At 39.6% G+C, this 15,288-nt stretch overlaps 1 protein-coding gene across 1 annotated transcript in view; it reads right to left on the bottom strand.

Annotated features, from left to right (window-relative positions):
* LOC101156572 (cGMP-inhibited 3',5'-cyclic phosphodiesterase 3A) overlaps positions 1-15,288 on the bottom strand; it is a 90,888-nt gene that overhangs the window by 41,141 nt on the left and 34,459 nt on the right. The window contains exon 2 of the mRNA XM_020703908.3: positions 156-206. Coding sequence (XP_020559567.1) covers positions 156-206 — 51 coding nt within the window. The remainder of the gene's footprint in view (positions 1-155; positions 207-15,288) is intronic.

The raw sequence follows: 15,288 nt of genomic DNA on the forward strand, positions 1-15,288 counted from the left end.
AGCACTTTAGCCAAATCACTGTCCTTCAGGATTACAGCAAGGACTCTTTCCATGCTTTGGATGCCAGGTTAAATTCACTTTTAGTGTAATTTAATGTAAGAGTGTCAGACTTCCTCATCCTTTCTTAATAATGAGAGGAGAAAAAAACAGCCAACCTGGGATCCTCGGGAGCCCCTCTTGTGGTCCCAGTCTGAGCGGGACAGCATCTGCAGGAAAAAACATGAAAACATGTTCAAGCTAAATCTTTCACCATCTCTTTCTGTGTTATCGGGGGCAGAGACGGCATTATGGTGGAAAAGAGAGGAAACAGAAACAATATAATTGTTATTTTTTTCTGTCCATTGAGCGCAGAAGTTTAACGCAATTTCACAGTCAAGTTTGATTTGCCTTTGCTCAGCTTCTGCCTCAGGGGTTCATGAAAGCTGAAGATGTTTATGCTGTCTAATTACCAGCTAATGTGTCCTCCCAACGGCTTTGTAAATCACTTTTCCCTTTTTTCAGATTTTCTGCATGGCTGTGACAGATATTTTGATGAACACATGGCGAGTAGAGTCAACATTTAACTCTAACCCTTCAAACCTCGGCAGAGTTTTCTGTGCTCAGAAATAGAAAAACAAACCAGCAGGTTGAAAAATGACAGCTTTACAAAGGTAAGAGGGCAAGTACTGCAGAAACTAAATCCTAAGAAAGGAAAAGCATCCTTTTTTTAAGAAAAACTGTTTTTTCAACAACAAAATAATCTTAGTTTGAGAAAATATCTCTTAGAGTATGGATTTTTTTTTCTTAAAATACGATTTTTTTTTTCTTTCCCCATTGTGAGAATTTCTTTGTTGCTTATTTTAAGAAAATCTGACAATGGGGTGGGAATTTTTGACTTGTTTCTAAGGTGCCTCTTTTTGCAGTGCATTTATGCTGCTATGATATTTCTGGTGAAATTGACTGCGTCCGAGGAGGTTATAACTCAATGACCTTCTCTGATGTTTTTTTTTTTCATCTTCTTTTACCGTTTATTCCCTTTCGGGGTCACGGGGTTGCCGGAGCCTATCCCGGCCACTTGGGCGTAGGCAAGGAATGCCCTGGACTGGTCGCCAGTCTGTCGCAGGGTGGAATATCCTCAATCACACATCCATTCACTCTCACACTCACACCTATGGACAATTTAGAGTTGCCAATCAACCTATGAAGCATGTTTTTAGACGGTGGGAGGAAGCCGGAGATCCCGGAGAAAACCCACGCATGCACGGGGAGAACATGCAAACTCCATACAGAAAGGTCCCCCATTGATGTGTTTTTCAGGTCCCCCAGCCGGGACTTGAACCGGGGGCCTTCTTGCTGTGAGGCAAGAGCGCTAACCACTGTGCCACCGTGCAGCCCTTCTCTGACGTGTTGTGCATAATGACACTGAGGAATCAGTCCAGTCTTATCTGTGTGTCTAAACAGGACTTTTTAAGCCTGGTCCTTAAGATCTACCACCCTGCCTGTTTTCCAGCTCTCCCCGCACTTCTTGAGGCTGAATACCTGGATCAGGATCAAACAGAATGACGAGACACTACAGTTAGCAAATCAACAGAAAGCAGTAAACAGCAACTGTAAGGCAGGCAGGGTGGTGGATCTTGAAGACCGAGGTTGGGCAGCCCTGGTCTACAGTATTAAAGTATTCCATGGATTATTGTCTTGATCCAAATGTAAAACTGTTTAGTTTGTTTTTACAAAATGCATTTAAAAATGTAAGGTCTTGGGTATATTTCACGTTTGGGAGATCTTCATTTGCAATTGCATATGTAATTTCCTCTTGGGATAAATAAAGTATTCTGATTCTGATTTGATTTTGTCTGCTTTCACAATGCACTTTTGAGAAAGAACAAGGACCAGACAGGCAGGTCACCTTACAGAGTTAACGACTCATTTGGGAGATTAGCACCAGAGTTTGCACTGGTTGGTACAACCAGTCAGTACCAGAGTTCAGTTGAACTTTAGCACTTCCCTAGACAAAGATAACAATCCAGGCCCAAACAGGCCAGTGTAAAATAACTTTCACACTCAAGGTCTAGTTAGGGAGCCTTTTTTTAATTCCTGTCCAACCAGGCTCACTGTAAGTAGATTACTTTATCAATATACATTTTAGGCATTTTAAAATAAAAATAGTTTCTCATTAGATTATCCATCCTTGTATCTTTTTCGGTATCACTGGACTGCTGGAGCCAACTCTTATTTGGTGAATGGAGGGTACACCCTGAACAGGTCGCCAGTATTGCAGGGCCACTTACACTCACATTCACACATAGGGAGTATTTAGAGAATTTATTAGAAAAAGACAAATGTATTTCATCTCATTTACCATAATTATCTTTCAAATTTTTTTTTGAAGGGGCACGACATAGTCTAGGATGTTTTATGTTAACATACAACACAGCATTTGTGATGCTAAAACATGCTGCTATGCTTGACCTTTTTTTAATCCTCCACACTTAGGTCACAAACTTCCCTTTCAGCCCTCTCCCAACAGTGGAAAAAGTTCAAAAGCAGAAAATGAAAACTATGTGTAATCAGCTAAATGTCTGCCTCTTTAGTTTGTTTGCAAAACCACACTGTTAGCAAACCTATAGGTGTTTCACAGAAGGAAATTGACTTCCTTCTGATTAATCCTTAAAAACTTTGAATAGATTGTCTGGATGTCTGTAAGGCTCACATCCTCAGCTAACGGTCTTCTGTGTAAACAGGGATTAATAACAGCTGGGTGACAGTAGCCAACATAAACAAAAGAAAACGTCTCAGCCGTCAGTGCAATTGATCTCCCATATTGATAAAATATTGATAAATCTCCCATGCCTCTTTACCCAACTTTGCCCCCTTCAAAGTGGAAAAAAACAAACCGCAGAGAGAAACTCTTCATGTGAAGTAAACCCAAACTGTTCCCAACTTGGGAGTGCGCCACAAAGGACCCATCACTCATGATAGGGAGTAGGACAACAACAAAAAAACATTTCAAGGCATTTAAGGATCTGTACAGCTCACAAAGTTGGGAGTTGCTGCAAGTTGAAGCCTTGTGCGTAAGGTTTTTTTTTTTTTTTTTTGCTTTTGATATATTTATCTGAGCAATCTCTTAGCGTCTTTGTTGGGAAATTGTTGAACAGCTTGTTCTTTGGTCAAGGATCTGGCAACATTGGCAACGGAGAACAAATGCAACAGTTCTGAGGAAAAAAGGTATTAAAAAAAAACAAAGTAAAAACTTTAGGTTGACTTTTTTGTTTTTTAACCCTTGTACTATCCTAAGCACTTTAACATTGGGAGTTGGGTCATCTAGACCCACTAGACAGTGCGCTGAACCTTTTTTCTTCAATGATTTGTGATCTTCACTGGTGTCCATGGATTACATGAAATCTTTCCACCTTTATCCACCTTTGTCATGGTAGGGTGGGGTCATCTAAGATAGCCCAAGGGTTAACGCCTATAATAGTTCATTAAATTAACATTTGAGACTTGTTAACCTCATACTTTTACAAAAGTTTGGTAATGTAAACAGCAATTTCTAAAAAGCTTGGTTGCAGGTCTTTGATCCACTTCAATAAAAATGCCTTTTTTGGTGTTTTTAATATGTTCTTGTGGCATTTTTAGGGAAAATATATAAAGGAAATCTAAGATTAAAATTGCATTTTTGGGTATTTCTTTATTCAGATCATTGTGAATCAGTAGCAGACGAAAAAAATACAATTTGAAAGAGGTAATATTTGTGACACAGGGCAGGCCACAAGGAGAAATCAATCAAGCTTTCACAGTTTCTAATGAACTACTTCCGCTCTGCAGAAACTATGTCCTAGAAAACAACACGGGTTTGTAGTGTTTGTAATGTGAAGCACTGTAAAAAACATTAGTAGTAATAAAAGCTAATTTTTTTCATACTACTCTGATGACTGGCTTTTACTCTGACATGAGCTGGCATCAGAATTCTTTATAGCTGCAGCAAAGGCCCACTATGATAAGAGTGTTTTGGTATCTGAGAAGCTTTCCAGTCTCATGTACAAAAACATCTTTCATCTACATGTTCTGGGAAACAGACCCAGACGACGCTGAGGTTTTTAGGAACCTCTTCAGTAAGCTAAAAATAAGGAACTCTGCATCAAAGCTGAAGACAACAATTTAAAGACAAGTGATTGTTTTTTATTTTTTTACAGAAAACAGAGGTTAACTTTCCCTTCTCATGAAGTCTTTTGTACAAAACAACGCAGTCGGTCATCATCTGCTTATTAATCAGCCAGAAAACAAAAAGAACATTGAGAACAAAGCTTAGAATGCTTTATAACTGTGTTTTTCTTGAGAACACAGGCGCAGTCATAAAGACCATGTTTAAAACACAAGACAAGTTGCTGCCAGTGCTATGTCTGAAAAAGTCAAACGAAACCAGAATGATTCCTTAGATGTCTCCCGTTTTTACATGGACATCCTCCAGGCAGCACAGCGCAGCTGAAGCTGTAAACTTTCCAAATGGATTTGTTTTTGTCCTGAAGCTGCAGCGCGCCTACTGAGAAATATAACAGCTTTGTAGAAGTCGTGCCCTTTGTTTCACCCTCTGCTTGATTCATTACGCTTGGCCATAGCTCCAAATAAGTCAGGTCTAACAGTGACTTTCTAACACTTAATGTAATACTCACGCTACTCACTGGAGACTGAAAAGAGACTGGGAGAGGAGAAAAAACTAGTTTGTCTTTTTGAAAAGAGAACGGTCTCCTGGCTACCGTGATAACAGTGTAGCATGATGCTATAGGTGAGAGCTGAGGCATTTTCTTGAGGTTCTGACCGACTGAATGAGGATGCAAACTCATCCTTTGTTACTCACTGTGATAAGAAACAATGTAGCAAAGACAACAACGAGATAACAGTTTGTTTCAGCTAAATGTCAAAAAAGGTTTAACCTGAAGGACATTTTTGGGAATCCATACAGTCCACACCATCCCAGCAAGGACTAGTCAACAACATTAGCGATAAAAAATAATGTTAGTAAACCATCTGAACTGAAATTTAAGGTTGTTTTTATTTTGTACTATAAGACCAACCCTAGTATTGAAAAATGTTTGTTAAAAGATAATTGAAAAAGTTTGACCAAAGTGAATCAAAGGGGATCCAAGAGGCCAATTTCAGTAAAAGTCTGTGTAAACGTGCGTTAATGCGCGTTTTGGGCTATCACATTAAAAACTCCAGATACACAAGATTTAAGACTGTTTTCAGGCTCTAAGTACAAAAAGACAGGCCATCGAACCAAGTGAACTTTGTCCAATCAGGGATTCAGATTTGGGACATATTGCTACTAGCCTCTTTCAACTGTAGGTGGCGGACATGCACTAGTAGAAAAAGCAAAATAAGCCCGTCTCTCCTTGTCCAGAGTGAACACCATGAGCAAATGCATGTTCTTGAACGCGCCTCATATGCCCGTCATATGCATAAGAAAAACACGGAAGCGCCGAGGTAGAGGCAATAGCCGAAGGAATAGAAGAACGCAAATGAAAAACACAAAAAAGTGAGACTAACAGTTGTTTAAAATGAAAACGTTCCCAAAGAAATACAAGCAATGATTAAAAAAAATTCTCTTATAGTCTTACCACATTTTTTTTCCATCAAATATCCCAGATTTCAGTCTGACAAAAAAAAGGGGGACATCTAGTGGCCAGCTGAAGGCTTAAGGCTCCCAAAAAAGTCAAAGGCAGTTTTAACTTCAAGTTAGCTCAAAAAGTCACAAAGAAGTTCAAATAGGCAGTGTAGTCATTATGAGTCTGTTCATTTAAGTAAATATTGCTTATTGTTTGCTTTTCTTTATAAAAAGTTACAGAACAGCTGAATTTTCATTAAACGCAAATGTTTGATGTAAAATAAAAATAAACCCAAACATACAGACACATTCACTAGCAAGCAAAAACCGTTTCCATATTGATGTATATAAACGTCTTAGTCATGAAATACAACAGGTAAAGATAGGCGAGGTTTTTAAAGAAAGCTTTATTATAAAAGCTGGATTTAAACTTTCGGCCATGGATTCTTTCTGCTGCACCCACACTAACAATGTTTGGATCAACACTGTAATGTGTGTTTTTGCTTAACCTCAGAAAAAAGCTAAACGAGATATTGCAGCAACAACAGCAACAAAATTCTGCCTAATAAATGATTAAAACAATACTTTTGAGATTGAAGGACAATTAAGAGGCTTGGGCTGCACGGTGGCGCAGTAGTTAGCGCTCTTGCCTCACAGCAAGGTTCAAGTCCCGGCTGGGGGACCTGAAACAGAACATCAATCTGTGTGGAGTTTGCATGTTCTCCCCGTGCGAGTGTGGGTTCTCTCCAGGGTCTCCGGCTTCCTGCCACTGTCCAAAAACATGCTTCATAAGTTGATTGGCAACTCTAAATTGTCTGTGTGCATGTGAGTGTGAATGGATGTGTGATTGTGACCCTGTGACAGACGGGCGACCTGCTCAGGGTGTCCCCTGCCTTCGCCCATAAGTTGCCGGGATGAGCTCCGGCAGCCCCGTAACCCCAACAGGGAACAAACAGGAGAAGATGAAGGAAAAAGACAATTAAGAAATTGTTGGTTGAATCCCCAATCTGCCTTACCTGAACAGCTCCGCATAGATCAGTGCAATCACTGTAGAATAATTTTAATTCATGAGAATCGCATAGTTCTAATAATATGAAAATCCACATTTGACCTGTTTTCCAAAACATATGATTATCCTCTGCAAATGCAACAGCAGGAAGAAAAGAAATCAGAGCCGTTGGTATTCCTAGTTCAAAGTCTGAGGAGATGTGTGTTTTTACTCTAAGTGACCAAACTTTTGGTGACTGCATGTTCAGATTTATAGCTGTAGTTTTACAATTTTCTCACATTAACTTCCATTTCTGTGTTGTTTGTACCTAAATGTTTAAAGTATATTATAGGATTATAAGGAATAATATGATTTTTTTATAATATTTTCAAAAATGCTGTAAAAGTGTAGTCAACTAGTGAACAAAATTGTTATATTAAGTATATCCCTGTAACCTAGTTTTAGAGCAAAGCATAAAATATTTATAATAAGCATAATTTACTGTTTTGTGCTAAAGCTTAGAATCTTTTTCCAGCGGTAGACAGAAACACACAATTAGAGAAACATAATTTTATCTAAGACATTCAGGAGAATGCAGTTATTTGACACTTAAAACATGACACAATTCTGAGCCAATTTAATTTGAAAGTGCAGTCACTGTTCAAGCATTTTCACTTTACGTTTAAAGTGGTATGCACATTAACCACACTTCTGCCTTTTCCAGTCAATGGTAGAGATTTGAGCTCTGAACATCATCACGTCAAGTCAGACTTTTATTTTTGGGTTGGTTATTGAACATAATTACAGGAAGAATCTAAAGAACTCAGTGAAATTCTTTGAATGAATGAATGAATGAATTGTATATTGTTCATGCCGTTTTGCCAGGAAACAAACAACATTAGTTCTTTAAGCTTAAGGAAGAAAAAAGAGCGAAGAAAATTGTTTTTATAAAATTTCCTGTCATTTGCATCAGTGTTTGTTAGCACTCCACTATCTTAAGGCTTCTCAAGAACAGAGGGGATTTACAATTTTTTTTTTACCTCTTAAGTATTGTTATTTCAGTGAAACTGAAGTAGAATTAGACCAGTACTTTAGACTATTATGTGGTAAAAAATGTGGGATTTTCTACCCCCACAAACTGTGATACTTATTCATATATATATATATATATATTATACCAAATGTTTTCTATGAATGATTCCGGTCATCTTAGCTGCACTGGTAATGTTAGGTTGAGGGTGTGAGGGGCTGTAAGCTAGCAGAAGAGTATGTTAACAGATGGGTAACGGGAAGTGGGGGTGGGCTTGCTCTGTGCCAACAGTCCCACCCATACTTATGATGTGAATTACTAATGAACTACTGTCACTCTGCAGAAACTATGTCCTAGAAAATGACAGGTTTTTTATTTTGACTAAAAACGGCATAATAATAATTTAAAGACCACTGGGAACGTTTTAAACCATAACAAAAGAGGGTCGGAGTGGGTCTTTAAATTTTTAAGGTTCAATAAAACAAGTGGCTATAAAGGCTCAGTCACAAACTGAAGAACATTCACACGAATGTGGGCTACACTCTTTTTGTTCTAAAGAGGAGTAGCCAAGGGAAACCCCGTCTTCCTTCCACTGAGAGTTCTAAAGTGGTGGTGAGAGTGCTGGTGGGCAGCCATGATGCCCTGTCCACTACTATGGCGTGCTGCCGTACCTCTGAGTCCAAATGTAAACACCACAAAGCACATACAGGGTACAGGAAGGTGTTTGTTGTTTAACTTGGTCCTGCCAATATCCAGTTCAGAAGCACTTCTTAGTGGTTGTAAGGTGGTGAATGTCCACTTTCATACACATCTGCCAAAAGCCTTCTCATAAACCAAGCCCGATGTCATCAACTTTTTACATTTGCAGACGTAAAATAATCAAAACTCAGAATGTCACAGCGTGATAACTGCAAGATCGTAGTAAATCCCTCAATCAACCCTCCCTTTTCCTTTCCCTTATTTTTCTCATGCTGTCCTATTTGGCTTTATATTAGAATAACATTAAAGTCAGTTTATTTTGGGTTTTCAGCGGCTAAGCCAACTCGTTAGTGCCCAGAGTTATGGATGATTCAAAGTCAGTGTCCACTAAGGACGCAGGGTGTCAGTAACAAGCTACTGCTAAAGATCACCTTCCATTTAAAGAGGGGAGGAGGGAAGAGCTGCATGCTCATCTTACAGTGTAGCTGGGTTAATTAAAATGTTGCTGAGGACTATGGAGATCAGGCTGCAGGATGAGTAAATGTCTTGACGCAGCAGTTTTAAATGTTTTGACTGAAGCATAAAGGGCTCTGACCGAAAAGTCATAGATATTGTGGTCATTTTGAGGAATGTTTTCTCATTTTCTTTCAGTCTTTGATCACTGCTTTCTGTACTGATGTCTATAGTGCTTTAAAAAAAGCATCTCTACACATGGTTTTGCTCCACAAAGAGAAAGTAGGTCATATTCCTCTGAGTTCCGCTTGAGGAATCCTAAGAAATGGCAGCTGGAGTGCCAGAAGGATGCCATAACAGCATCAATTAGTGATCTTTGTTGACATTTCCTGACCAAAACCAACCAACCGTCCTGATATTAACTCTGACAGGAGGCTGTCATCTTATTTCACACCTGTAGGTGGGGGTATTCTCATTAGTAGGGTTTTCCAGTAGTTTTATAATTGAATTTTCTCTTCTATAGTTGTTTTTTTTTTTTTGCTTTTATGATAATAGCATTTCAATCTACGACAAATCAAACAAACAGAAAAAAAGGCAACATTTGTTTGCATTCCTTTAAGCAAATTGCTTTTTGAATGCCAGCAGCTTTGATTATAGAAACAAGGATCTCCTGGGATCCTTTATTTGTTTTTTGGTTTAAAAAAAAGAAGCTCCCAAGTGGATGAAAATGCACCATCTTATTGCAAAACAGAAAGATAATTCACAACACATTTTCTTTTTTTTTCAAGGTCCTTTTCTCGGTTGGACTTATAGATCTTTTCTTTTTTTTTTGATTTTTCACCACAAACTCATAAAACAAACACAAGCAAAACACAGAAACTAAAGGGCGGAGGACAGTAAGTTGCACCTATTCTGTGAGGTTCCTTTTCCAGGTGACTCCAAAAACTTTCTACCACATCTACCCAGGCTGCAGCAGCCAGTTAAGGTCCCATAAATCCTTCTTCGCATGCCTGCTGGGGAGGGAGTACGGAGAATCATTCCTATTAATGCTGGCTAATGTTTTACAGGTTTTACTGTGGGGGTCAGTAATCGCAGGCCATTTGCGTCATTGCCAAAGGGGAAGGGAACTGTTGCGGTGGGCTGCCAAGGGCGAGGGAGGGGGGGGGGGCTGTGCGCAGGGAATGAGGAACACGCTTGTGCGTACTCAAAAATTAGCGCTCGCACCCCCGGAAAGCCTCACCCACACTTTCACACCCTATTTATTACTTTTTCAGCAACCAGCGACGCACATATGTTGTGAACAATATCACACATTGAAAGAGCGCACAAGCCCAACGATCATCACACAGATGCACACACAACTTGTTTACTTCTTGTTGACTACAAACGTTCCTATTAGATGCTTCTGATTGCTGAAGTGTGACTAAATGGATTTGCAGACTTCAGAGGGACTTGACTGGTTCTGGCAAAAAAAAGTGGACTGTTTGACCACATATGGCCTTTGAAAGTTAACCTTGTTCATATCAGGTGATGGAAATCTCCACATGGCCTGATCATTTTTGAATGATTTAGAAGGACGTTTGACTGGAAGTGTTATACTTTAATGAATTACACTTTATTGAAAAGAACAGAGGTGGTAGGTTGATGATGAGACTGAAAAGGAAAAATCCGAAAATGCAGTCAAAGTATGATCCTCAACCTGACAAGAAGATTTGTTGCGGCATCTTTAGAGATTAACCATTCATTGCGGATAAACATTATTGCAGCTAAAAGTGGTTCAACAAGCCACTTGTTTTTTTCTGTTGTGTATTTACTTTAAATTCTATTGTCTTTTCACTGTCACTTTGAATCTGTTTTAACAAAAAACCTGCAGTCTTCTCTTCCACAAAGTATTCTGCAGGAATTGATGCTGAAAGTTTTTTCTGCTTTGGTCTGTCAAACTTTAAAACTGGAAGAGCATGTGTTTTTGATTTCACATGATTGTAAAAAAGAAGAAAAGGTTTCTGTAAAAAAAAAAAAAAACACCCTGCTGTGACCCAGAGAAATCCTCAGTGGGAGTACCCCATATTCTGACCTCAAAAAGCGATCAATTACAGCTCCGTGAAATGTGTCACAGACAGACTGACTGTCTTTCCTGTCAGGATCACACCAAACACTGGAAATGTTAGTGGGTCATGGTTTAGGTGAAAATGATATTCCCCGGAGGTGTTCTGACCCACCTGGGAAAATCTCCACCTGAAGTTCGAGGGTGAGCCCAGTCAGGACCGCTGGAGAGCTGCAGAGGGAACATAGCCCTCGTTTGTTTGCTTGTTTGTTTGTTTTACAAGTTTCTGCTCAGTTTGCAAGGTGCCAGTGGGCTTTGTATTATTTAATTCCCACTTAAGTCAAACAGCAAGCAGCGTGTCAACAATTCGAACAGCAAGCAGCGTGTCAACAATGGTGGCTACTCCCAGGCTGCAACACACTTCTTTGCAAGAGTTATGCCAAAGTAAATGAGTTGTGACAGTACAAGTCATTCAGTTGACTCGAGCCACAATTATCCTAAAATACTGACAGATCCTACTGATGCAGTTTTTGTCTCCTTTGGTTTCACCACTGACTGCTGCCACTTGACTATAAGAATCAATTCAAACCTGAATCCAATAGTCTTTTCATCTATTTTCCAAGTGTTCCCAGTGGTCCTTTATGCCATTTTTAGCCGAAATTATTTTTAAGTGTTGTTTTCTAGGACATAGCTTCTGCAGAGCAGCAGTAGTTGGGCGGCCGTGGTGCAGCGGTAGGGCGGTCAACCCATGATCGTAAGGTTGCAGGTTCAACCTTACGATCATGGGTTGCCTTGCACGCCCATGAGTCGAAGTGTCCTTGGGCAAGACACTGAGCCCCACCTTGCCTCTGGTGGTGGGCGGGCGCCTGTGTTTGGCAGCGGAGCCGCCACCAGTGTCTGAATGTGTGAGTGAATGTGTGTGTGACTGGGTGAATGGGTCTGTGACTGTAAAGCGCTTTGTCCTTGTAGGAAGAAAGGCGCTATATAAGTATACGCCATTTAGTTCATTAGAAATTTTCCTCTAAATTGTGGGCGGGACCATTAAACAGTGAGCTATCCCTTCCCCCCTTCCCCTCCCATGCTGCTGAGACCTCGGAGCAAGGACCTTGTAGCTCAACCAGCGTTTACCGTATTTTCTACATAACATTTTTTGTCTGCCCCTGATTTGAAAAAAGAACTACTGAGAAATGCAAATTTGAGGCTAGTTTTCTTTCATATATGTCCTCCATCATCGGAAAAGGGCCACAAGAACATCTTTAACACAAAAATATCATCTTCATCAGTGGGTCTTTAAGAATCAAATAAATTTATGTGAACTTCAAAACTATGATGAGGATTTATGTCTGAATTTCTCCTATAACATATTGTCATTTTTCCTTCCACTTCTTTAGATTTTCCCTGAAATCTAAAGAACTGATTTTTGTATCTTTGTTTTTGACATTTTACCTACTAACTACACTTTACTAAAAAAGAAAAAAAAACAGGATATATTTAAGAAATCAAACAAGAAAGTGGAGAATAAAGGCCTCAAACAACAATATAAATCGGTAGTTACACTCTGGCTGTAAAATCATTTTATGAATCCATAAGTCTGCCTGGGAAAGAAGGGAATATTTCCTTCAAAAAGCCAATTTATGTCAAGCAGGAGTTTGAAAGAAGATGAAAAGTAGAAAAACGAAACAATTCTCACCTGACCTCAACATTAATATAGAGAAAAAGCCACTAAACTGCTGGAAAGAATACATTTCTTTTGTTTTACCAAATAATGTATATACTCTCTAAAATGACCTCATTCTAGCTGGAGGACTGGCCTTTGTGATGACTCTATCAAGTTACAAGAAAAAGACTGAATATTTGTTATTTCATACTTTATTTTCTGAATTGACTCGAGGAGAGTTTTGTCTGTTTTTTTTTTTTTTTTGTCCCATCAGAGGGGGCACCATACACACACACAAGCACCCCCCCCCCCCCCCCCCCCACTATGTCAGCATGTACAATCCTATCAAGATTCCCACAGGACTCCAGTAAACAAAAAGACAGTAATTGCTCACTGAGGCGTATGCCTTTAAATCACATCACTTCATTCTTCATAAATCACTGACATACAAACATAAATGTGCAGTAAGCCTCACATAAACAGCATGGGTATCTGTGAGGGGGCATAAACCTTTGCTTCCTCTTTTTGCAGGTGAAAGGATTTACATGGCAAAGCACGGTCACATAAAAGAGGCTCCGGTCAGCCCTGAGGGCCAGATACCCCACATTAAACTGCAAAACGTTTGTTTTGAAGTCAGAATTCCCAATGGGATTTCATTCACCGTAAAGATTGGGACTGTGCAGGTGCAGCCAAGCAAAGAGACGGCCTGCGCTGGTGAACTGGTCTCACTGTGACACATAACAGGGCCATCAAGAAAAGCCTGTGAGGCTGGTTACAGGCGTGCTGGAAAACTGGACTTAAGGAAAAGCAAACAGCAGGATGAGATAGGGGAGAGCTGGTTTCTCCTCAGGGGGGAAAAAAAAGGCTGCAGACCAAGTGACTGAAAACTATCTTTATTGGCAACACCCTCACCAGAGCTCACAGGGCCTAACTGAGCAATAAACAATCTTTAAACTCCCAGTCTTGCTCTCCTGTTTGATATATGATGTTATAATAGCCAAAGAAAGAGTAGCAATAATATATTGTCATCTTGTTATGCAGCACTTATGCGTGTGATTATCTTTGAGCTCCAAAGCTGAAGTGACAGCCGCTCTTTGACTGGACCTCCCCGAGCGATTGTTCCACGATATGTATTTTAACTGTAACTCTTGGAGGGAACACACGCCTTTCACTGTGTTTAGATTTTTATTTGTGCAACAAAGCACTGTGAGATGTCAGCTTTGCCTCAAGGTCTGCTGGGAATTTGTTGAGTGACAACTGTAGCACACATCAAGAGCATTGTGTAAAAGGGTTGAAATTTTCTCCTGGTTCCTGTGGTGCGGCACGTAATGTCAAAAGAATTTGGAAAGCGAGTTGCAGAAATAAAATAAAAAACAACAAAAAAGAAGCATAAATCGTTATTCAACAAAAAAAAAACTGTAAAAAGTGTAAACAATGTAATGTGTAAACATTACAGGAACCTAGGCAAAGAAATGAACCATGAAGGTCTTCTGTTTTATCTACATTGCTCAAAATTTTAGCAAGCGTTTATTTTAGTTTGAGAGGCACACAAACCAGTTGTCGTGCTGCTATGGACACACTGGGCGTGTGATGCACATTCAAGAAGGAGCTAAACATAAGTTCTTGAATTGAGATTTAGCCAATGGTGTTCAAACCAGACAAGCAGGGAGGGGTTTCTCCTTCTTTATCTTTTTCTACTGTTTCCAAGCGTATGTCTGCCACCTACAGTTGGAAGAGTCTTGGTGCAAAATGTCAAAGCGGTGCAAATCTCGTGAATCTCGTTTCAGGATTTTTTTTTTCACAGTTCTATTCTGATAAATGAAAGACTTGGTGTCATAGAATTCCAACTGGGCACAAACCCCAATTATTAATTTCTCCTCCATTATCAATTTTCAAAAGCTTGGCACTTCCATGAATTAAAAGAGAGGTCATCCATATTTCATTAGCAAATTTAGAGTCCCTAATTGGTCAAAGATCAATCTGGTTTAACTTGCAATGTGCGGTCAATGTATGTAGAGCCTAAAAACGGTTGCATGAATGTCATGTAGCTACACATGAAAGTTTTAAACGTGGAAGCCATGATGTGCGTTGCCGAGGGCGGTGTAAACAGAGCTTAAGTTGTAATCAAGGTTCAGGAAAGCAGTGTACCTGAACCATTCTGGGGCATTAAACAGCGGGGTCAAGTAAAACTCTACTAATATTCACTACAACATTAACCATCCTGGTTTTGGGTAACATTTTAATCAGTAAAGTTTGGTTAAGAGCGAGTTCTGCCACATTACTACATTACTTAAGTGGTCATGTAGAGCAGCTGCTTAGGTGGCCACAGAAGTGCTGCGTTAGCCATTCACCAACATGCATGCAGGCACATATTTTCTCAACCTCTCAATAATTTACTTTGGGCTTGGCTTTCAATTTTTACCTTATGAAGGGGAATTTAGAAAATAGATGGTATAAAAACCAGACAAACATTTTTTAATCTGTTTTTTTTTGTTTTTGTTAACTAAAAGTGACTCAGAGGCCTTTACGTTCACTGAGTGGCATTGTGTAACTCTTCAGCTGAGGCTACATGTCCCGACCAAAACATGGTGCGTTATCATTGGATCAAAGATGTTTGTCAGTCTTCTGAATACTTGCACAAAAAAAAGAACAAAAAAAAAGACAAATCGTCCACTATTCTTTTTTCAATTTTTATGACTGCTTTAACCTTTTTAGGGTAGGAGGGGGTTGGGATTTTTTCCAGCTCAAGCGAGGTAGGCCTAGAGTCGATCGCCAGTGCTGATAGGGAAAAAACCCCACTACCCATTCACCAACTGACCCAGCACACATGCAAAAG

The sequence above is a fragment of the Oryzias latipes genome, chromosome 6, assembly GCF_053564925.1.
Source record: "Oryzias latipes strain Hd-rR chromosome 6, Olatipes_Hd-rR_3.1".
Lineage (NCBI taxonomy): Eukaryota > Metazoa > Chordata > Actinopteri > Beloniformes > Adrianichthyidae > Oryzias > Oryzias latipes.